The sequence below is a fragment of the Sycon ciliatum genome, chromosome 6 (genome assembly GCF_964019385.1).
Source record: "Sycon ciliatum chromosome 6, ocSycCili1.1, whole genome shotgun sequence".
Classification (NCBI taxonomy): Eukaryota; Metazoa; Porifera; class Calcarea; order Leucosolenida; family Sycettidae; genus Sycon; species Sycon ciliatum.
In genome coordinates, this window is record NC_088648.1 from 2,081,423 (window position 1) to 2,106,244 (window position 24,822).

At 49.0% G+C, this 24,822-nt stretch overlaps 1 protein-coding gene across 1 annotated transcript; it reads left to right on the forward strand.

Annotated features, from left to right (window-relative positions):
* Positions 1–268: 268 nt before the first annotated feature.
* LOC135819143 (RNA-binding protein 25-like) lies at positions 269–23,682 on the forward strand. Its single transcript, XM_065332302.1, has 18 exons — positions 269–483; positions 572–627; positions 1,411–1,506; positions 2,506–2,656; positions 3,347–3,438; positions 3,952–4,101; positions 7,213–7,281; positions 8,570–8,639; positions 9,358–9,434; positions 11,478–11,558; positions 11,796–12,665; positions 15,749–15,912; positions 16,176–16,332; positions 16,574–16,759; positions 17,229–17,885; positions 19,053–19,151; positions 22,118–22,165; positions 22,480–23,682. The coding sequence occupies exons 1-18, from the start codon at positions 333–335 to the stop codon at positions 22,570–22,572; spliced, it is 3,267 nt and encodes a 1,088-aa protein (XP_065188374.1). The 5' UTR covers positions 269–332; the 3' UTR covers positions 22,573–23,682.
* The last annotated feature ends 1,140 nt before the right edge of the window (positions 23,683–24,822 follow it).

Consider the following 24,822-nt stretch of genomic DNA (forward strand, 5'->3'; position numbering starts at 1 on the left):
GAATCGTACGGTTGTGACCATAGTAACCTCCATGTAAACCAAACCGTTTGCTCTCAAATCCAATTGTTTTGAATCGCACATTCCCAAACCTGGCTGAGTACTCAGCAATAAAGCGGCACCGCATCGATACTGACTGGAAATGGACAAGGGAAAACTACGTCACCCAGTAAGATTTCGCGCCGAAGGCCATGGTTTTCACACAGATTTAGGTGACGCGCTTGCGCATGACTGAACACAATGGCGCGAGACGACCAAGTTTGCGAAGAAGTGGGAAGAATTTTGCGTCACCTGTTCGAAGTACTGAGAAGGGTTTCTTCTCGAATTTGGTCAAGATGCAGCGACCTCCAATGGGCGCTCAGCCCCCTCCACAGGGAGCTCCTTTGATGCAGAGTGGTAGTGGTGGTAGTCTTATGCAGCCTGGCCCACCAATGGGAGTCCATGCCCCATTTCCAGTTTCTGGCCCTCCATTTCGTATGCCAAGTGGTATGTAATATTTATGTGACCAATAACTCAGCAGTTTGAGCGATTTTGTGAATAAGAACTTTGTTCTTCTGCTGTATGCTGCATCCAGGGGCTGTCCAGCCTGGAGTTATGAATGCTGGAATGCCTCCACCGATGATGCCACCCGTAAGCAGTTACTGGCTATTTGTTTCTTTCTGTCATTTATTGACACGAATTATTATTTCCGAAAAGTAGCATACTCAGCAACAATACAGGCACATAATGTTGTCCATCCAATTTTAAAAAAAATTCTGGAATGATTACGTCCATGGCATCACTATAAATCATGGCCTATGTGCACTTCTGTTGAGCGATATTTTGCCACTCTCAAAAGGTTTTTAGTTCACAATTCATTTTGTTGATCATTCGGAAAGTTTGAGAATATAGATTTTCGAAGTGTGTGTTTTGTATTGTATGCTGCGGACAGGGATGATGATAATTGTGGTGCAATAAGCAGAACCAGGGGATTGAACTTTTTAGTGAATTTTCCTGTGTATATTTCTATGCAAATTGTCAAGCTGGAACATAGACGGTGTGTTCAGCAGAAGTATGTGCAAAAGTTGTCACTATTTTGACATTGTAGAACTGTACTAGTAGTCCCCATTGTTGTATGACGTTATGCTGTGTGATGATGGAGGGACCTTTTCAGCTGATCATCACCCATGTACCGATTAAGATGAACACTGGTGTGAGAGGCCTCGTCGGATTTATCAGTGGCTTTACCTTCCTCAAACAAAATCTCTATTCACTTTCTTCTTCTAATCAGTTTCCAGTCTCGTCTCCAAGCAGGCAGTTGACTTACCCGGCATAATAATGATGATGATGCTGATGTGTGTGTGTGGGTGTGTGTGTGTGGTTGGGACAATGGGTGCATATGTCTACGCCCTATCTGTTTTTGCTAATTTCTAGATGGCAGCTGGTATGCGTCCACCCATGGGCACTCCAACATCAACGCGACCAAGTCAGCCTCGCGCAAGTGGTACCCCTGGCAGAAATTATAACAAGGTATGGCCGCATCACACACACACACACACACACACACACACACACACACACACACACACACACACACGGGAAATACATGATTTCGTCTCACCCAAAGCAGTGAATCTGCATGGTACATGTTAAATTGTAAGAACACAGTATACCATATACCGTACTCACTCGATTAGAAGCCGCTCTCGAATAAACACCCCTCTAGAATAAAAGCCCTTCTTGAATAATACTCCCCTTCCAACGACCGGTTGAAATGATACAGCCCTTTTTGAATACAAAACACGGACTACTATTCGCGAGGCATGGGGTGGACAAGTAATGCCATGTATCAGTGTGGTAAGGTCATGTGGGTACAAAAAAATATCACGTGCATGCACATGCATGCCCGGGTCGACGTAGTGTGTTCGAACTACTTCAAATACCTTGAGGTCGAGTTGCCTTGAACATGACAATTCTAGGGATTCGATTGGAAAACTGCTATGGACTGAAATAATATCTCTTGAGTAGATGGCTAGACGCCCTTCTCGAATAGAAGCCCCCCTGCTTCTAATCGGGTGAGTATGGTACAAAAGCCAATAATCAGCTGGTGATGACAATGTCCTAGTACCTCACAATTGGCATATCTGTATTGTGTAGTAGTCCAAGCAGGTAAATTTGCCGCTGGTCTACACTACTTGTAGTTTTCACAATTTCACAATTTGCGGTCGTCCGTAAATATCGAACTTTTTTTTCGCAAAACGAAATAATTACGTTATGGGTTGGGAGGGGTTGACCATTTTCATTTCAGAAAACATGTACATGGCCATTAGGGCAGTGACACACTTGCAACTGTTGTTGCATGTATGTAAAAAAAATCGTTCTGAGGGGGAGGGGTTGGGTCTAAACTAAAATAGTTCGATATTTACGGACAGCCCCTTAGCCATTGGCCTGTTCGCCTTGGAATTGGGAAGTTTCTTCCTCAGCTCGGGTATTCACTGGTGGTGTTGATCTTGTTCTTTTGTCCTCCAGTCTTCCAATGTTGACAAGGCCAAGGCAACAACAGTGTTCGTTGGTAATATCTCGGAGAAGGCCACTGACACAACCGTGCGTCAGATGTTGATGCTTTGCGGCCGCGTCATAGGCTGGAAACGTGTGCAGGGTGCCAACGGCAAGATGCAAGGTTAGATGTCTTGATGTCTTGGTTTTATGCTGTGCGATGGGCCAGAATGTACATGTCATGGGCAAGTGCAATTTGATCTATAGCCACAGGCGGCTGGCCACACTTTTTGGAGGCCACCTTTCGCTCTCAAAGCCGCGAACGATTCAATGAAGCCGATGGCGGTCACGCTGTCCTCCTTTCATTTTTTGAAGATTTTGATTCTTTTAGAAGGTGGCGTACTTCACAGTGAAGCAGCAAGTCAGAGAATTTCCCCCGCGGAATGCTAGAGAGAATTCCATCATTGATACTGACATATCTACGAACTGCATGGTATCATGTCACAGTGTTCACATTCTTGCTTGTGTCTTATCTTTAATTCCTGCATGCAGTATGTCAGTGCAGATATAATTCATAGGGCTGACATAAATGAAGTCTGCCACCTCCTATCTATTTGCGCTCTCTCTCTCTCTCTCTCTCTCTCTCTCTCTCTCTCTCTCTCTCTCTCTCTCTCTCTCTCTCTCTCTCTCTCTCTCTCTCTCTCTCTCTCGTCTCTCTCGTCTCTCTCGTCTGTCTCTCTCTCTCTCTCTCTCTCTCTCTCTCTCTCTCTCTCTCTCTCTCGTCTCTCTCTCGTCTCTCTCTCTCGTCCTCCTTTCATCACGCACACGCACCCACACACTCGCACGCAATCCATTGTTCTGCCTGCTGCTACAGGTTTCGGTTTCTGCGAGTACGAGCGTCCAGAGGCAGCCATGCGTGCACTGCGCTTGCTCAATGAACTGAGACTTGGCGACAAGAGGCTGGTGGTGAGTTGTTGGTGCGATTAGCCCATAGGTCACTGAGGTATTCTAAGCTATAGGCTGCAGTGTATGATCACTGTCGTTGTGAAAGGCGTGCAGGGTGTTCTTGGCGTCGTATTCTGACAGCAGGCTCGCAGCTTCCGCTTGTATTATACAACGAGTTGTGGCCAGACTTTGTTGGCAAGTGTACTCTATGAGGTGTGCTAGACTACTGCCAGGTGGGTGTGCCACGCTCAGCCCTGTCTTTGCAGTACCATGCTTGCACTCAGGCAACATACTGTGTAGCTCATGCCACAAGCATTGTTTTGTTGTACGTGTACAAACACAAGCTGGAATGTGGCATTTTGCACCTTTTCCAATAGTGTACATGTACATCCCCTCATGTGTTCCCTGTGTGTGTCCCCGTGTGTGTGTGTCCCCGTGTGTGTGTGTGTCCCCGTGTGTGTGTGTCCCCATGTGTGCGTGTGTGTGTCCACCCGTGTATGTGCGTGTGTTCCCTATGTGCTGTACGACCTGCAGGTCAAGGTCGACGCTAAGACCAAGAAAGAACTCCGGGCGCACAAGAAAAAGATGCGCAAGGCAGCGGCAAAGGCAGCTGCTGCGGCTGCAGCAGGTGACGGAGACGCAGCCGCAAACGGAGAATCCAAGGATGAAGCAGGCAATGGCGAGGTATGGCATGTTTGTCATTTTGACAGGTTTTTTTTTCCAATTTCGGATAGGATGTCTGTCTAAGTACAGTGAACAGAAACCTGTCTAAGACGACCGCTCGAGGGACCTTCAAAACGTGGTCTTTGTATCCAGGTGGTCTCCTTCTCCAGGGTCGTTTGACTGGAAAAAGCATCCCTTGGTCCTTGGTCCAGTTGTCTTCTGGGACAGGTAGTCGCCTTCTCCGAGTGGTGGCCTTGACATGTTTTACTGTAGTAAGTTGCTGATTGCATCATCATTTTTTTTGTGCATGCTTTTGCAGCTGGAGCATGTTATTAGTGTCTATGCGTCTTGTAAATCAAACATATGTTGGACGCAGCTATTGGACCACTTATCACGTTGGCCACGCGTGGGTCTGTGCTGGCACCATGGGCGCACGAAGGCTCAATTGTGCTCATTTGTAGGAGCTAGGCGCATGGTCTAAGAAAGCAGTGATGCCTGCTCCCTTGCAGTGAATACTACACCACAGTTCATCTAGATAATCAGCGCTCCATCTCCGGGCCTCAGTGGTTCCAGGCATGGACAAAATTACAGTCTATTGCTGTCGCTTTTGACGTGGTGCTTGTTCATTGTTGTGCCATGCCGTTGCAATCCTTGTGAAATTATTTCTCTTGCTCGTCTGCGTCGCGCACATGCATAATGTACGTATGCGTTAGAGCCATGTGTGGCTGCTAAGTTTAGGGTTCACGGATAGGCATGCTAGCGTCGCCAGCTACATCATGCACGTGACAGGCGCGTGCATATACTGTACCACACAATCGGTCAGTGCTCAAATCGCATTTTCCCATCAACTTTACGGGATTCATTACGGTTGGCTCAAACTGCCTGAATTTTTGAATCCACACGCACGAAAGACGTCCCAAGACTTCCACTGTTCGTATTTTTTCAAACGAGTTCCGGGTTTTCCAGTAACTTTGGCCAAAGTTCGGCTAAAAAAAACAGGGGGGGGGGGGGTCGTTGCGTTTCCGTAAAGTATTGAACGGTAGAAGGATAGCCAAGGTCGAGAGCAAAACAACAAGCCATTATTTGAGCCAGAGCACGCTAAAATATGACCACAGACCAAAAATTCGATTTTCAGTTTTTTGTTCAAAAATGATCAAAAACACCTAATGTTCTCTGTCTGAAAGTTTTGGATTGATCTGACATGTCTAAGTGTTGCTACAATGGTATTATATGAAGCACTGTTGAAATGGTGAAATTCTATGGACGACAAAGGGATTGTCATTTTTGCACACAGTTGATATGTCCCTTGGTTCATCCTTTCCGGGTCAGTTCCTCTGTCCAGGGTCGAATAGCACGAGCTGACATGTACTCGGCCACATCCAAAATATCTATAGGCAGCTGAGCTGGGTGTCCGAAATACCTCCTGGTTGGACCACCACTGGAGAACTGCCAGCGAAAACACGGTCCATATCTGTAGATGGCCGAAGAAGTTTGCACTCCACGTCCTCTCCATCACACTCCACCTGTCTTTCAGATATACAGTATACACTGCTGCACACAGTCTTCCTCAACATACTCGACGTCGCACTCATATTCCCCACACCAAAGCCCATCTGCACACGTTTTTCTCCGCTCGCCAGAGAGTACTGCTTTCGCTGCCTACTGCTCGTGCTAGCGATGTTCCACATAAGGGTGCTCAAATGATTGACTTGAGCAAGTTGAGGGAGCAGCAGAGTTCATTGATGTTTTTCCACTTGCAATCAATACTGGCATTGTCCCGGATATGTGCAGCGATGTCCATTCTGGTCAATTCATCGGCCGACTCACCTCCCAAGTCAGTGTCGATGCCAATCGCTTGCCAGGTTGTCATCAGAGTAGAATTCCTCGTCACTGCAGATTGCGGGACTACCAGCATCAATTCTTTAACGCTCGATGAAAGTGTTGCCCTCAAATGAATCGTCGCTGTAGCCATCATCGTCTTCCTTCTGTTTCCGACCCAAATCCTCAAAATAATTCATCCTGCGCATGGAGTGCGAGGATGTCGTCTTCTTCCGCTCCGCAGTACAGTACTACCACTAGGCTCTTCCGTCGATACATCGATGTTGATCAGTTTTAGGCGACTCAGCGCAACATGGAATACAAACTCAAACTAATAAACTTACTTGCAACAAAGAAAATGCATCCAGAACAGTCCAGTCGACCGAGGAGAACAACAACAGCGACTCGCGTTGCACTGCACTTCGTATTCTTTGCTGCGGAATTCAAATCGCGATTTTCTCGACTTTTTCCAAAAAAGCTGTGGTCATGTTTTAGCGCGCTCTGGCTCATTTGTCAAAATCGAACAAGAAACGGCTCAGCGCATCTATTTTCCGTGCACACGCGCGTACTTTGGCCGACAAGGTGTGCAGAATTTCTGAAGAAGAAGAATATCAAGAGCAGCAGCGCTCGGAACAGCCGTGCTGGATACTTCCAATCCCGACACGATGGAGCGTGTTGGCTGTCGTGAGCTGCTGAAACGACCATGACATTTCTTTTTCTTTGTATACCCTACATGCCCTTGCTCAATTTCGGCCTCTTTACAGGAAGAATATTTTCTTTCTTGGCATCAGCCATTTCGGCCAAACAGCAAGAAGAGCAACAGATCGAGATTTGCAGGGCAAACAAAGGATGCGTGCAGCTACATCTAGCCAGGTTCGATGCAGCTGCGCTTTGCCAGAACCTCAGTAGACAAGAAAAGTCGACAGAGTGCCTCAGATGGAACTGGATCTTTCGCCAAGACCGCCACCGCCGCCATCATCAAGTCCAGGTCAGTCAGAAAAACCGAAGCAAAAATGCAAAGCCCGAGTGAAGTGAAGCCAAGGAAAAATTCGAAAAGTACGCTCTCCGGCTAGACTTCGAGTCGATATTTTTTTACTTCGACAGGTGCTGTCGCGGAGTGTAGCGCGCGTCCATAATCCAAAATGGAGGCGCACGTGACGGGTGCTTTTAGTGGCAAGCCGTGAACCCTAAAGTTACGTCCCGGTATGTGTGAAGCTGAAAACACCTAGACGCTTAGCAGCTAGGCATATTTTATCTGATGAGCTGCACGCTGTGTGTTCTCTCTCTCTCTCCATACATTTATTTATTATCCAGGATGAGGATAATAAATCATCATCCGAAGATGAGGGAGATGAACAGGAAGAGCTCGACCCGGAAGTCAAGGTGGGTCTCTTCCACCTGGTTCTCTTTGGCACTCTTGCAGTTGGCGTTTGCTGGATATCGTAGTTAAATGTTGAGGAAATGTGCAATGTCCTAGAACCGCAGTTTGCTTTCCATGGTGCTTGGAATATTTAGGCCCCGTTTTCACGTCCGCATTTTGAAACGTTTCCAACTCTGTCACAGGTAGTCCAATACACCAACACTTTTGGAAACGTATTGGAAACTTTTTTGAAACAGTGCCTTAAATGCGCTTTCGGCTTTGTATCGTTTCGCATCATCTTTCGAAGAAGAGTAAAACCACTATTCCAGTGAATCGTGTCAGATCTTTTTTTGCACCATACGACTTGCGACTGAGCGAGCTATCAAACCCCTGTGAGGCTTGCCAAGGCAGCATGCACACACTACAGCAGCTGGCAAGTACAACAGTTGATTGGAAACGTTTTCAACTTTTCGTCGTTTTTGTTCATTGTGTAGTCATCTAGAGCCTGGTTCACATTCGACGCAATTCTAACGGTACGTAACGTAAGGGCCTATCGGGGACGGCTGGGGTGAGCTGTAAAGTCTTGTACTATTCGTACAACCCGGCATGCTGCAGTTGTTGGAGATGTTCAACGTCGAACGGCGCGAGCCATAAGGCATGGTCCGTGACGGGGTGCCCTTCGGGCCTAATTTCTTGTTTTTCGGGACTTCTTTTCAATTATTTCTCCTTGGATGAAGCCGGTAGTACGGTTGCGTTCCCGCTCCTGGTGTTCACATTGGACGTCGTCGGACTGTCCCGTCCCTGCTTATGTCCCCCCGCGCCCCGTTGAATGTGAACTAGGCTTAATTCTCCCTGCCTTTACAACCTACCGCACCAGGCATACACTCCGCCTTAATATAACACTGCTATCCGTGAAACTAGCACAGCCCCACATGCATCCACACAATTTTTTTCCACACTGCTTGCTAGTACTACGAATCCAACACCCAAAGCATAGCACCACACCACAGAACCGCCAACACCTCCACATTTCTCCTTGCATAAATACTGCCGTGGTCAACAGCATATTGATGTTGCTCTACGGTTGCATGCAACTCAGAGTTGCAATGAACTAGCCTGGCGCCTTTGTTGTTCTGTGTAGACACTCGAAAAATGGACTGCAAGCAGGTAAAAACGCTACAAAGCATTTCAAACTGTCTTCATGTAAGCGAGGCCGTAGACTAACATTTCTCTATGTTATCAGGTGGTATTCCATAATGCCATGTGGGTTTCGTGGCTCGTGATCGAGTATTGTGTCCTGTTTTCTCGCAGGCGCAAGATGACAGTACTCTTCGAAAGCTCTTGGGACTTCTCAAGGACTCGGTCGACACTAATCAGCTTGGTGAGCGAGGCTATCAGTCGTTTCGTGCACATGTGTGTGTCTGTGTATGTATGTATGCCTGTGTTTGTGTCTGTGTCTGTGCTTCCGCTCCTCTGCGTACCATACTCTGTGTGTGTGTGTGTGTGTGTGTGTGTGTGTGTGTGTGTGTGTGTGTGTGTGTGTGTGTGTGTGTGTGTGTGTGTGTGTATGTGTGTGTGTGCAGGGACAGCGCCTCTGGTACGGCCATGGCTGCACCAGTTTTTTACCAATTCCAGCTTTTCATGGAATGTCCAGTGTATCATAGATTATGTGGAAGCACTGATAAGCTATCCTCACTAAGCTGTTCTTCTTGTCCAGTGAGGACTACTGTGCTAGCGGCATGTGTAGCTGAAACAAGCAGATATGATGCGGCGTAGAGAGCTAGAGATGCAACCTCCCATGCCACTCTAGGCATAGGGAATGATAGGCCCTGTATCCGACCTGGGGCTGTACCACCCCTCATGAGCTGGCTCCGGGACTGGTACGTGGGCATTTTGGGCTCCATTGAGTTTCGTGACATGTAGACTGTGCTTCCACATGAATGCTATGATTCTTTTCAGTCCGTGGCTGATCTGTACTCTGTTGTTTGTGTGTGTGTGTGTGCGCGCGCACGCGTGTGTGTGCGCGTGTGCGCGCGCGTGTGTGGGTGTATGTGTGTGTGTGTGGGTGGGTGCGCGCACGCCTGTGCCAATACCTTAAGCTGATGATGAAATTGACGACGTCGTGACGGAATCAATAATCTCCATGGCACGGCAAGCTGGCAAGATTGGCCCGGAGGTAATGTTGGCCATCTTTACTTATAAAAGAGAGGCACCTGTGACGTGTGTCTGTGTGTGTGTCACGCTCCTTATAAAGAAGAGGCACCTGTGACGTTTGTTTTTGTGTCACGCTGAAGCGCTGCGGAGCAGCGCTGCCATGCCCTGAGCACGCGAAGCGTGCGAACAGTGTAGCACAGTGTAGCTAGCGGCCGCAGAAGCACTGAGCACGCGAAGCGTGCGAACGAAGCGTGCGAATCGTGTAGCTAGCGGAAGCAGCCACAGAAGCACTGAGCACGCGAAGCGTGCGAATCGTGTAGCCACCACCACGTGCTGAGCACGCGAAGTGTGCGAACAGTGTACATGTAGGTGGTAGCAGACACGATCAGTACGAGTAGCATGCAGTAGCAGCCGCGCGCAGAAGCACTGAGCACGCGAAGCGTGCGAATCATGTAGCCACCTAGCCTAGGCCATACTATTCAGGTAGCACTAGCAGCCGCACAAGCGCTGCGGACCACGTGAACCGTTCTCTGCAAATAGAAACATCTGCAACAAATAAAAAGGATACAACAGTTTATGAATTTTTTGAGCCGCTTCATCCGCCACCAGGTGATGGACAACCCTGACCAGCCTCCTGAAGGCGTAACAGACGTCCCTCCTTCTTCTTCCAACGATGAAGAACCTCCCTCACCAGGACTTCAGCGGTCTGGCCACCACCACGTGCTGAGCACGTGTGCTGTTCACGTACTTGCTTCACATGATCACCCGCGCGGCCGCATGCGCATATGCCACATTCGGCCAGGCAACGCTGGCCGGTGGTGCTGCTAGTGTTCTTCTAATGCTGTGTACCCTTGTTCTGCTGCGCTGGCAAGTGAACCGCCTTTAAGTTCTTTATTATCACCATTCCCGCGCGCGCGCGCGCCTGAACAAGAGGAGCGAGTTAATCCCCAAATGTCGTCATGCCAACAAGTTGCAACTCAGCAGGGTAACATGATGGACGACAAATACATGAGCTGCACCAGGCTGGGGGTGGCTGTTTTGCCCGTCGGCGAAGTGGCGATCGGGGCTGGGTTCCCCGGGGCGCGGGAATGGTGAGCACTCCCCAGGACTCATGGCTCACGCGCTTTGGCGGGTCTTGGCTTCTGTCACCGGTTTTTCGATGCCTTGGCGGGTGTGGTAGTCACCCCCTTGCCTGGCGTGAGTGATTCCCACTACGCACAATCCCCATCACAATTGTTACCACCCTAGGTCACAATGTCATGTGTCACAAATCTCTACTGATGTGTGTTGCCAGAGAATCGCACTGTTCCTCTACCCTATGCTCTATACTCCCAACATCTTTTTCCTCTTATAATCACGCTGATTTTTGTCACCTTCTTTTCCCTGCGCTATTGAAATGTTGTACCTCCATCACCTCTGCCCTCTTTTCTCTGTATATGTATGTATACATTCTAATGATTGTTAGTCTTGGTCATATGCTGTCTGATGAGTGTTTTCACACGAAACTCCAGTAACAGCGGAAAGAGATTTGTTTGATTCATTGCTGTGTAATATTTGTATTACTTGCTCTGTCCACTGGACATTGAGCACTGTAAGCAGCCTGAGGACTTTAGACAACTGTCTATGTATGGATGGATGGGTGGATGGATAGATGGATGGGTGTATGCATGTATGTGGGTGTATGCATGTATGTATGTATGAGTATGTATGAGTATGTATGAGTATGTATGTGTACAGTAAGAGCAAGCTACATCGTGAAGCCCGACGGAATTCTGAGAACAAGTCATGACGGCAACCCATCAGTTGTTGCACAATGTCAATGGGAGTTATATTCTTTTGACATAATTAATGTATTGGTATGTGGCGCATCGTGTCTTATCGTGACAGTTTATACATGGGGGTGCAGTGCCCTGGCCAAGATCCATTGCGTAGCCAGCTCTGCATGCGCTCAAGATTTTGTGAACTTAGATGAATGATGTATTCTCTATGTTGTCCTGTGTGTGTGTGTGTGTGTGGTGTGTGCATCTGTGCGTGTGTGTGTGTGCATGTGTGCGTGTGTGTCCAGGACTCGCTGGGAGATGTGGATATGAACGAGGACAAGAAGATGATTGTTACCGACGAGATCAAGAAGTTCCGCATCCACCAGGTAGGTCTGGTATATGTCACCGCATTTGCTTTCTTCCCACAGGTCCTATTACCATGCATGCAAGTGAACTACGTACGCACATCGTTTCAATGTTGTGTTACCTAACAAGCATGGTTGTGGGTGCAAATTCTCTGTCGAGCGTAATTGACCGCACTTCCTCCGTGTACTCCATAGCTACCCTGTACTATCTTCTTTTCATCCTGTGCTTTGTCTCTGCACCTTGCTTTTTCTTATTAGGAAAAAGAGAACAAGCGACGCGCTGATTTGGAGCGCGAGCGTCAGCAAGCCCGTCGAGAGGAGAAAGAGAAGGAGCGAGATCAGGAGGAGAAGGAGAAGGACCGGGAGAGAGAGTCCAGCAGTCGTAGCCGTCATCGTGGCGATGACGACTCTAACAGCAGCAGTCGGCACAAGTCCTCTAGGGACAAGGACAGAGACCGCAGCTCCAAGAGAGACGACAAGGATCGCGAGCGTGGTGGCGATCGGGATCGTGAACGTGGAGATCGCGACAAGGATCGCACTGGAGATCGTGACAAGGAGCGTACTGGAGATCGTGACAAGGATCGTACTGGAGATCGTGACAAGGAGCGAAGCGGAGATCGTGACAAGGAGAGAAGCGGAGATCGTGACAAGGAGCGAAGCGGAGATCGTGACAAGGAGCGAAGCGGAGATCGTGACAAGGAGCGTGAAAAGGAGCGCGGCGACAAGGATCACGACAGGTCCTCACGAAGCGAGCGAGACCACGACAAGGATCGCAGCGACCGGTCGTCTCGGCGAGAGCACCGCTCCGAGCGTCATCGCGACAAGGACCGGGAAGAGAAGGACCGCAAGCGGCGTCACGAATCCACGCCGGTAGCTGATGCCTCGTCGGAAGAGGACGAAGTGCCCATGCAACCGGAGCCCAAGCGACGGGACCGTGCTGAACGTGAGCGTGTCGATCGCAGTGACCGCAACGACCGCAGCGATCGCAACGACAGAGATCGCGACAACGGTGCTGGTGATCGTAGTGGATCAACAGAGCGTCGTAAGGAGGCAGAGGTCGAGCGGTCACGCCAGCTCAAGCGCCTGCGCGACAGGCGGAGACGCGAGCGAGAAGAGGTCTACACTGAGGTAAGTAGATATGTTTAGTGTCTGTGCGTGCATAATGTAAGTCGCGCACTCGCGATAAGTCACGCACAGTGTCCTGGAATAGAAAATGCGCGACTTACCGCGAGTGCGCGACTTACATTATGCACCACGTCATGCATATGTACAGCCGTCATCTTTTCTTCTGCATATGGACATGTGTGCTGAACACGCGTACAAGCACTGAGCTGCATGCGCACGGACCACTGTCTGTAGTCTACACTGACTGACACTGTACACTGCTGTACACGAGACGTAGATCTACCACAGCATGAAGCCATGATCCGTTGATCGATATGAAGGCATGATCGAGAAAGAAAAGTAACGACGTTCCGTTACTTTTGCCGTTTTGGTAGGGATTTGACAAGACGCACTTCTGTTTCCGTCGTGTAAACACTTCGTTTCCCTTTGCTTGACGACGCCTTCTCATAAGAAAACGAAAGAACAGCGAACAGTGGCTGATCGACTGCGTTTGGTTCGTCTCTATCGTGAGAGTGGAAAACCTCCGCTCGAAAATTTGCAAAGTTGAACAATGTTCCGGAGGCGATGTTCCGCGGCTGGCTGAGGGATGATGAAGCTGGCAAACTCGCCGATGCTAATCCGTCTGGTCCACAGGGAGTCCGCAACAGAAGTTCCCAGTTCGGGAAAATTGAGGAGCAGCTAGTGAAGTATATTTTGCTTCGAAGGGAGAAGTTTGTGACTGACAAACTTGGATTGTCGTGGGTGATCCGGAGGGAGAAGGCTCTCATACAATAATATGCAGATAATAATTATATTCTTACCTTTACAGTATTCAAGCTCCATCATTGAAAACCACATCATTCGCAAATATTCACGAAATCCACAAAATCCCGAAAAATAAAAAAATTCTTGAGCTGGGTGTCCTGGATGAAAAGGTGCGTGACTTATCGCGAGTGCGTGACCTAAAAGTGCGTGACTTATCGCGAGTAGACTGTACTTGCCTGCCTGTAATGCTGTCACTTGCCAGCAATCTCTGCTTGTGGAGAATGGCGCGTCAGACCTCGGTCTTTATCTGTGTAAAACTGTAAATCATCCCTTCACATCCTTCAGGCTCAGCGCACGCAACTGTGTAGCCATTGACCACATTGCCGTCCGTGGCTACCAACCCGCTGTGATTAAGTCCTGTATTGCAACTTGTCATGCCCTGGTCACCGCATGCGCGCTGTATACAAATGCCATCTGCAATCCTGCTCCCGAGTGTTGTATCAACAGCCCTCTATTGCCAATGGTGGGAGCATGGGATTGAGTATGCTGCAGAGCAGGCTGATTGCTTTCTTGGGTTACTACTAGTATAGTAAACCTGCCCTAACCGGCCGCCTTTGGTGCAGCAGAAACTGTCCTCGTATGGCGGGGATCCGCTTGATCCGGGGATTCGCTTTCGATCCACAGCGCTTTGGTGCGTGAAAATTTGTCCGGGACTACAGGATTCCGCCGCTCGGTACAGGGTCCGGCAAACACAGGTTTTACTGTATATATGAGCTGGCAGACAGACGCATGCAGGTCGACCTGCACAGTGCTAGTAGCAAGGTTACCCAGCTCACCAGGGTGTGCAACTGCCGACGAGTGGCTATCAAGCCTTGTTTCCAGAATTTCACACTTGTGTGCTCCAATTTTGCTTCTCTCTCTCTCTCGCTTGCAGACCGTTGATCCGAATGCATTCTGAAGATAAGCGACTATTTGTATCGAGTCGGAGGAAGCGTGTGTAATAGCAAGAGTACATAACCCCCCAGAGTGTGCAACTCCCACATACCCTGCTGTCCCGACAGAATTTCAAGTTGACGTCATTATTTATGACGCAATGCTCCTTGCACCAGTGGTTTACAACATGTGTACGGGTGTCAACGCGTCACGTTTTTCCTTGCAATAATTTGTACAGCATCAGATCGGCTTCGGTCAACCACAGGTTCCGGATTCGTCTGATAATCCGTGTAGAGTGCGCATTGCATCATCAAAATGACGTGAACTTGAAATTCTGTCTGGACAGCACCCATAGTCGAGTTGCACACTCTGGGGGGTTATGTACTCTTGGTAATAGAGTCGCTTCACATCTTTGTCGTGTGACTAAACTTGTGTAGAAAGCGGCCAAGGCATGTTAACAGTGGAACCAAAATGGCCGACATGACGTGACCCATAGATACAGGAGTTCAGTAGAGTTAGAACCAACACGGCTGTCCCATTCGGTCATGTGATGGATGCGGAACCACTCCATTGCGTTGAGCACTGTGCTTGCTATCGCAAGGTTGATCACAGACAGCCATTGTTGAAAGTTGGCACTTGCATGGAAACTGGGGAGTCCACACAACTGGCAGGGCAGGGTTGGGCCTTTTTCTTTTCTTTGGGCCAAAACAAATAATGACCTTGTTTCCGGTCGCCCGACCGGGCCACTTTTTCCCAAATTCTGAAACTTTTTTTGGTCCCAAATGTATGCAAACGGTGGCAATGCCATGTGTGCAAGTGCACTAAACGAGTCATAACTCAGTCAAATCTCAACCGAATTCCACAAGCGAAACACCTACAAGGTAGCAGAGATTCTCAGCTGTCGGCTCGAAAACCTCCGGGGTCGATACGAGCTAGAATAACGGAGCTGGAAGGACTCGAACTGTTTGCTTGATTTCTCAGGATGTACGAAAACAGGAATACACCACATGCTGTACAAGAACAGTGAGTCAGTCAACTTTGACTTTGATCCTTGCCATGATATAATGTACAATGTACATCTGTAGGTGCTCTTGTCCATCAATGCCACAACGATTGAGGAACCAAAAAAAAGTATCCAAAAAAAGTTTCATTCCGGCCGACCGAGTCTCCTTTTTGAGGGGTTGCCGACCGGAAACAAGCCTATTTTTTGTTTTGGCCTTGTCATTATTATTTGCCATGGCGACCCCCGTAAGTCCACGTAACTCGCAAGACAGGGTTGGTCCTTTTTTTCTTTTTCTTTTAAAAGTTCCGATTTGGAAAATGGGCTACTTGTCGGGTCACATTTCAGACTTGTTGCATCTATTGTGGGCTAATCTGTTCTTTTGTGATTTGATTACACACTCGTGCAGCGTGTGCGAGAATGGGAGAGCCGGGAACGCAAGCGAGCGCGCGAGTATGAGCGTGAGCAGAACGAGGAGAACGCGAAGAACGAGGAGATTGTGCGCGAGCGCAAGCACTTGATGGACTTCCTGGAGGACTACGAGGACGAAAAGGACGACGCCAAGTACTACAAGTAGGTCACCGGGCTCAGCAGCTGCATCTTGCAGTGGTGTCTCTCTATTTCTGTTTTGTGTTGCTGGTGGTGAGGAAATGCCTTTCCCGTGGTGCTCACTGTGCGGCCTTTATGGCGTTATGGAGGGCTGTGTTTGCATGGCTTCTCTCTCTCTCTCTCTCTCTCTCTCTCTCTCTCTCTCTCTCTCTCTCTCTCTCTCTCTGTTATGGGCGGGTTGTACTGGAGTGTAACTCTATATTCGTGGGTTTTCCTTGTTGCTTCAGGGGTAGTGCGTTTGACCGTCGTCTTCGACAGCGCCGGACCGAAATGGAGGAAGATGAGAAAGATCGGCAGCAAGAGCGCGAAGCCAGAAAGAGACGGCGGGAGCTGCGGGAGCTGTCTCGGTCCCGGTCTCGATCAGTAACACGCTCACCCAGGAAGGTAGGTAGGGCAGGCGTGTTGTTTTCAGGCTTGACACTTGTAAGAGAGTCTGTGTACCGTCATGGTGGTTCTGGTGATGATGATGATGATGATACTGTCTGTGGTGGTGGTGGTGGCACTGGTGGTGGTGGTGCTGCTGCTGCTGTTGTTGTGTTGTTGCCGTCATGGCCATCACTCGCCCAAGTCACTGATTGTGTTGTGTGTCTGGGTGTATGTGTGTGTTCTTTTCTGACTTCCGTAGTCTGGGGGTAGTAAGCCTGACAAGAAGCGCAAGAGACGTCCGCGTACTCCGTCACACTCTGAGCATTCGGACGACGAGCCCATGGATGCTGAGGAGAGCCGACACAGTCCAAAGGTACCCTCAGGCAACAGTGTTGGAGGTTCTGCCGCCGTCAAAACACAAGGGTCGACCTCCTTCAAGCCAACGGTATGCATTACTTTGCCTACTATTGCTCAATGGGTCGTTGCATTCATCCCCTGTTGTTCCCGAAGCGCATATTGTACATTGTTGCACGTGCACCACCCTAAAAAGTTCGACCTACATATTTGTAGATTCAGCATGCACATAATGACCATGATGACATGCACCAGCCATGCTCGGGTACACATATCATACCCCCCCCCCCCCCCCTAAGAGTTGGACCCCAGCTACGCCCATGCCACTGTACCGGCCTTGCATGTAACAACAGATTGAGTTTTGCGACTTACATCTGTTGCCCAAATTGCATAGCAAGTCCTTGGGGAAATTCAGGCTTTAGTCCTGGCCAATCGAATATGGTGACTGTTTCAATCTGGCAAATGACTACCAATCTATTCATGTCTCATCTCCACATGTGCTGCTGTCAAGCTTCCTTCACACTCAACTTGTATTATGTGGTTTGTGCCGTTCTGCTCAGGTCGAGTCTGCACCTCACGTCGACCTCTCCACCAAGGTGACATCCTCTGCAAAGCATCGCGAAAACAGCACTGCCACTGCCGCAGCACAGTCCTCTTCTTCGCCCGCCGTCGCCACCGCAACTTCGATCAAACTACCGCCCGCAGCAGAAGCCGCCGCCGCGTCTTCGAATCACGTTGCCGCCGCCGCACCAGCCGCTGTCGCCTTGGCAACACAGCAAGTCAGTGTAGCGCAGAGCACGCCACCCACGGCAATGACCGCTGCCCCCGAGCCAGTTCAACCGGTTGCTGCCGCTCCTGCAGTGACAACAACAGCCGCAGCCAAAGCACCGGCCAAACCTGTCGCACCGCCTGCAAGCAAACCCGCCGCTGCTGCTGCTCCTGCTGCCGCTCCCAGCAGCAGCACCAGCAGCACAGGTAAGAAGTCTCGAGGCATTGCGTCAGCCTTTGCGGACGTCGACAATGACGAGGGAGCATCTGGTCCGAAGAAGATGCTCGTACCGATTGACTACACGGAGGAGGAACAGCAGGCGGTGGGCCGAACCAATGTCATGACTCCGGAGCAGAAGAAAGCGGCTATCAAGCAATTGATCGAGCGCATTCCGACCGTCAAAGAGGACCTATTCGCCTACAACCTGAAGTGGTTCTTAGTCGACAAGGTGAGAGAATCACTCATCATGTGCTTTGTTGGAACAACGTGTGAGTCCCTGCATGTCCAGTGTGGTAAAGAAGTCAAATCGCCACGCCAGCAGGCCCATTGCTGGAATGTGTTCATTGTACCTGTGCCTGGGCCGATCTAGTTTGCAATAGGCTGTGCGCGGTATCAAGAGTATATAACCCCCAAGAGTGTGCAACTCCAGCTATGGGGTCTGCGACGGCAGAACTTCACATCACGTGATGAACCCGTACACATTAGAGAGGTTCTGCTACACGGAACTACGTACCAAACTCCGTGTCAACTGCAGTGAAGTTTGACACGGAAGTTTCGTACGTTGCACTGGTTCTGCTGTACGTAGCATGCTCGAAGCATGCACGAACACCCCGCCACATGTACTCTCTACGCTCACTTTTCACACGGAGTCCAGTCCGTGTGAAGCGCGCTTCACACGGAAAACGGTATGAAAAAATCCGTATCAAACTAAATCTCGTACCGCGGCGAAGTTTCCATACGTACTTTGGCACGTTTTACCGTGTGGCAGAACCTCACTATTATTTGCACTCTGTGCATGATAGATACAGGGTTGTACGCAACCCAGCTTTGGGCACAACTCTCTTGTGGTCACTTTGCACTGTTTGCCAGCAATGGCCCAGCATACCCTTTTGAACCATGTCACGTGATGTGAAGTTCTGCCGTTGCAGCACAGCATAGAGGTTGTGCAGGCAGTTGCACACTCTTGGGGGTTATGTACTCTTGGCGGTATGTGGTATACCTCCACTGTCAGAACCCACTCCGTATCGTTATGATCATGAAACTGTTCGAAACATCACCTTGGCAAGTCAAGCACAAGATGGCCTGCCTTTGGACGTGCTCAACGTTAAAGCTTGTACAGGAGTTATCCCGATGGTGTCACAGGCCATGAATGCACTGCCTTTTGCTGTTTTGCAACATTCCGCCACCTGTTTTCGCTCCTTGTTTGAACTATCAGTGCTAGAACAATGCATGCAGTTATCTTCTATGCTCTTCATTCCCGTGTGGCATGGTTGCGTGTACAAGCAGGAGAGTGAGTCTGACACAAGATGTAGTAGCCTGTCTTGCAGTGGTAAGTGTTGCCTAACATGCGCTTTCTGTGTTCTTTTGCTGTGTCTGTGTTGCTGCTGCTAACCAGGATCTGGTGGAGAGACGGGTGAAGCCCTGGGTTGCGAAGAAAATTATCGAGTACATCGGTGAAGAGGAGCCCACTCTCGTTGAATTCATTTGTGGAAAGGTGGGTGAACTATCTGTAATAATGGGCTGTAAGTGTGTCTGTGCGTCTGAGTGTTTGTGCATCTTTCTTCAAGTTATCGGCCATGTGGCTACCACCCCGAGGCATCGCTCGCTCTGCTGCGTATACGATATTCTGTAGAAGTCGTGTATAAAAGTCGCCGCTTATAATACAATTGTGACTTATTTGGAGACATTTTGCAGGCTTCTATACAAGACCGGTATTTCTATGTATGTCAACACTAAAACCAGGCTTTATGTGCTGACAGTGTATCTTTAAAATCAGGCTTCTATCCAAAACAGGCTTCTATAATGAGACAGTATTTGAGCCAGGGACTACAGACACCACCCTATGGCACTTTTTGGCGGAAAAAAATTTTCTCTCAAAATGTTGGTATGGTATGGTTATGTGCTCAAACAAAATATCAAGTTGATCTGCGGTGGTAAAATGTGCATAACCACCTATTTAATAATGGCATGTCAATTGAGCGATATAGAGCAAATTTATGTACACAGTTTGTAATGTTCTTTGTATATCTTCAGTCTTGCTAGTTAGGCAGTTCTAATGTATAGTGAACTATGCCCTCAGCTTCATCCAGTGACGCCTGCGCGCCGTCCACTAAATCTCGGTAGTACTGCCGCTCCTCTTGTGCTAGTGATATGTGCAAACGCAGGGCCTGGACACTACATTCCGTCTCTTCCTCTGTACGGGCGACACGAATTTTGTCCCGCAGATTGTCACACAGTGCGCATACGTCTGTCCTTGGCTTCATCACTTTGATGTGTGCTGCCTATCTCCTCCAAATGTGGCAACATGACCTGTAATGAACAGGCGAATACTGTGTGACGGTCTTGGTATAGATGTTGTATGCAGACTTCTTGTTCTCGGATGCTGGTAAGTATACTGGAGGGTCCTCAGCACGACCTCGCTCCGCTGTAGGTTGAGGTAGACCGTACATGTTAGCATAATTATGACTAAATAAACTGCACTACATCCTGCTCTATGTCTGCCGAAATGGCCAAGTGCTCTGGTGTTCTCCCAGTCAAGCCATGGTGTGCCAGTTGAACGACTCCTTTGTTTGCCTTTTTTTGAAGGCGCTTCATTACATGACTTCCAACACTGCATGAACTGCCATGAACACGTCTTTGCACAACTCGTAACCACGTACATGATAGTGGAAATAGAAAGGTCGATCACCACCACCAGTCAGTGCACCCAGAACAAACTGCTTGAAGCGCTTTTTCGATTCTCGCAGTTTAGAGGCTTCAAATATGTAGTCCTCGAGCTGCTGCTCTGGGATGACTTTCCAATGATTCTTCGACTTGCATCCACAGCCTCTCTCAATCCCATCGCTTATGTCTGAAGACAGGAGACCACGCTTCACCTGCTCCATCGTCGGTGGCTCAGGTGCGGGGGGGGGGGGGGGGGGGGGGGCATCTGGTTCGTCATCCAGTTCCAAGTAGTCGGTGTCACTCTCCGCGTTTGAAATTTCCGAGCTGTCGGGGCTTGGCATTTATTTTTCGACACAACACTAGCAGCACTCGAGCTTGCTGTGACTCCATACGTCTTCTTCTTAGGTGGCATATCATCGCCGTCGCTCTCAGCATCGGTGTCGGAATCGCTCGCGGACGACTCGCGGGTGCCAGCGCTGAATCCGTAAAAATTCTCGTCGTCCGATTCAAGCGCCTTCGCATCAGGGACTAGTCGACTCCACACAGAATCGAGCTGCGTCGTCTACTAGATGTTGTAGCCATAATCAATCACAGTAATTGGAGCCTCATGAGTTACTCGACAATCGCTCGAGCTCGGAATCCTTCCCCGAACACCTAACAAGAGGATAGCTCTTGAGTCTTGTCAAAACAAAAGTGACGAGTTCTGCGCTTCGCGTAACTTTGAGTCGCGTGACTTTGAAACGTCATAACTTGATTTTGATATCAAACGTCGTAGGGCGGTTTCTATAGTCCCTGGCTCATTTAATACAAGACACTACGGTCGCTGCAGACCTATCTCAGATTTGATAGGTTTTAGAACAAGTACACCTGACAATGACCTAGCTGTACCTGTGTACCTTTCCACTGACGCAACGTCTCAGCTGCTCTCAACAAAAGGCCGAGGTGGCAGTTTTGGCTGCAGTCGGCAACCGTTTTTAGAATAGTTCTTTGCAGTTTGTACAATTGTGGCCAGAGAAAGCCGACTAGTGAGCGGAAAGTAGCGACAAGGCGCATGCTTCTCCTGCGGTCCTCGGATGGGTTTTTCGCACTGTACATGATGTAATCGAAATGGAAATGCGGCACTGCTTTTGACTCGGGAGTCGGATTTTTGGACACGACCGTAGTACGTGCTTCTTTGCACTGACATGTCTGCCAGGTGCGAGCAACGGTTGTGAGCTCAGGATCCTTGCAGCAAGCGGAATGGCATGTACTGCGGGTGTAGCAGCGGAATACTATCTGCTGATGTGGACAGTGGTGAAGTTCAACTGTGTTGTAAACTTGTAGTCGCAGTGCATTGTGCACACTAACTTCCTGCAGCTCATGACCGTGGTTGTTACGTCCACCAAGTTTCATGACAACAAGACTCAAGAGTGTGTTGTATGGGTGTGTCTCGCACCACGAAATTCCTGGATTGCATTAAGGTTAATGCAGATGAGTGTCTGGCAGTGGTGTGGTGTGGTACGTACAACTGAGCTACAGCTGTGCAGCAGGACACCTGCGTGTATGCAGTACATGGCTAGTACGATCCAATCCATGGATTCCACTGTGGCGGCAACCCATCCGGGCTGCACACGCTCTTGTGTTGGTGTACGCTCACTTCTGGTTGGCAAGCGGTTACACGATCGTGGTAACTGCTTCCACAAGTCCAGCTCGATCCCGGTGGCCTTGTGATGGTACGAATGGACTAAACGGTGATGGTTTCTGTGTCTCTGCTGCTGCTGCTGCTGCTGCTGTTGTGCTGTGTTGTGTTGTGTGTAGATTCTTGACCGAACTGGTGCACGGGCCGTATTGGATGATGTTGCAATGGTTAGTACAGGGCCGCACGTTGCTAGCTCTACATGTATAGCTTAGTGTGAGTAGTACCTAAAACTGCTTCCTGCTGCTTCTGCTCATGTTAGCATAGAAGGACTTGCACCCGATTGGAATAAAACACTTGCCCTTCATTGCACTTTCATCGGCACATTTAGTACTCGTTGCTTACAGCCTCAAGGAAACTGTACGTAGTACACAGTACGCCTGGCTGCAATTTTGTGTGTGCCATGCCGGGCATGAAACATTCTCCCACTCAAAGCTTCTTCTTGTCCTCCTCCTCTTCCTCCTTTTCTCCTTTCTGCGTTTAGGTACTTGATGATGAAGCCGAAGTGTTTGTTGTCAAGTTGTGGCGCCTCCTCATCTACGAAACTGAAGCGAAACTCATCGGGCTTGTCAAGTAGTTCTCCCGGATCGTATTTTTTTGTAAATGGCTGCAGGCTGGACTGTGTCTCGGAAACCTTTCTGACCTCTTTCCTGTCTGCTACAAGCGCTGTAAATACGCGCAGAGTGTTGGTTCGCTCCTTCTGCTTGTGGGAAAGACTTGTGTGGCCTGCTTTACAGGCCGTGTTTCCGCGTACAGGACACCAACAATCCATGATGTACATAGGGATGACGTGAATATGTATATGTGTGTGTTCCTATGGTGGTGGCAGTGGTGGTTGTGGCTGCCGCCTTGCCTCTAGCGCTAAGAAGCCTGGGCGTAGGTGCTTCTCTTTCCACGTGCGGCTTCCCTATTAGAATATATACGCGGAGCTTGCCCATCAAACACATGACAGGTATGCACACACACACACACCTGTCTCCACAGTGCTGGAAGGCTACATATGTGCAGCACCGCCGCCGCCGCCACCACCACTGCCCCATGCCTCACCCACTGCACTCTGTCGCCGGCCACTGCTTTCGGTCTCCGGGCGACAATGTCATTGTTCTTGTCCAATCACAAAATAGTGTCATTTGATGCCCTGGCGACAGCTGCTGGCGGCGCGCAGCTTTTGTGCTCCTGTTTCTCAGTGGTATGTAGTCATACTCTGGCTGCTGCTGTGTTGCCAAGTCAAGCCACCTAGGGCACTGCCCCTACTGCTTTGCTCTGCATTTGCTGCGTCTCTGCATGCCGTCATTGTCGTATTCTATTTTGCTACTTGCTACACCCGCTATGCAGTGCCTCCTAGAGCATACACCTTTGTAGTGTGTCCTTCTGTATCTTTATGGCTGCCATTTCTCGCCCTGCTCCGGCCAACTTTGACTCATTGCGTAATATTCCGTGCATGCCTGTTGATTGTAGTGAGGGTGGTGTGGGTGGGTGTGCGTCTGTGTGTGTGCTTATGCATGCGCGTCTGTCCCCACCCCTTTCGTTTTACTCTTGTCGTGCTTGCACTCGCGCTATTTACCCCCGTCCCCTCCCCTGCGTACTCGTGTCACATCTGGCATGGCATTTGCATCTCTTGCATTTTCCTAATTTTGTCTCGCTTTCTTCTTCTTGGTTGATGAGATGACATTTTGTCTTAACTGGATTTCAGTTGCAGCAGTGATGTGGGTACAGTCCGACCTCGCTTAACGGCACACATCCGTTTCCCCCCAAAATATCCGGGTAGGCGAGGGAGCCGAATAACCGAACAGTCGAACACCGGTTTTGTTGGATGCATTACGTATGCTGTATATCTGTAACCAGCTATTTTCTTCCGGATGTCGAGGGATCCGGATAAAAGAGGACCGGATAAGCGAGGTCTAACCGGTTAACCGTACAGTCATGTACAGACCTCTCGTAGAAGACCTGTACAGACCTCTCGTAGAAAGATGAGCTCTGGCTCGGGCGAGCTCCCTGATTGTACATGTTATTGTAGTTCAGTTTGTGATTTGGTTGATTCTTTATTAAATTTTGCGCTACATATTAATAATAATAAACCAGAAAAATAATTTTTTTCTGGTTTTAGAGTTCGCGCGATCGAACCGGAGCAGCCGTTCTGCAATTCAAAATAATAAATCGGGGTGATTTTATCGTACCTTACCGGTACATGGCGCAGTGCCGCGAAATTGGAATTTGAGAAAGGGTCCAAAAAGGTATCTATAATCTCAACTGGGTTTCGAACCGTACAATGTACCGTTGCAAGTGGAGTGAAACGGCCTGGAATTACATGGTTTTACCAATTCAGTGCTTTTGGGACAAAACTTGATCAAAAGCCTATTCTTGTTTCGACTTGCTTTTCGGAGAAATAGACTGTGTTCACTGGTAACCGGAAGAGCATTCCTTGGGGATTGCAAACAATTCTCAAAAAAACTCCACAAGTTTGACCAAGAGTACATGACCCATATCTATAGCCAAAGCAAGAAGCTCATCTTTTCATGAAGGGACTGTAGCCTGTATTACCATAATAATGTTATTATTATGGTATCCAAGGCTGATCAGCGACGCGGTGCCTTCATTTCAACACTTCTACTATGTCATTCTATTTTATTCTTCCAATATAGACACATAATTATATATAATAATATTATGTACAAGTACGTAAGCTCTTGCTGCATCTGGCACTGGGTTTACCGGGTGTTAGCGGCCGCACCGTAGCGAGTTCCTTCGCTCTAGAACAAGTTTTCCTTCATTTTTTAGTCCAAGTGCTTACAGTATATTGCCGGTGTGGTGTGGCTTGCAAGGCACA

Excerpts from the sequence above, each read along its gene's own strand:
- LOC135819143 (XM_065332302.1), top strand. The coding sequence starts at position 333 with ATGCAGCGACCTCCAATGGGCGCTCAGCCCCCTCCACAGGGAGCTCCT. Across the intron at positions 484-571 it reads TCCATTTCGTATGCCAAGTG|GGGCTGTCCAGCCTGGAGTT; the intron begins GTATGTAATATT and ends TGCTGCATCCAG. Across the intron at positions 22,166-22,479 it reads TATTGGATGATGTTGCAATG|GTACTTGATGATGAAGCCGA; the intron begins GTTAGTACAGGG and ends TTCTGCGTTTAG.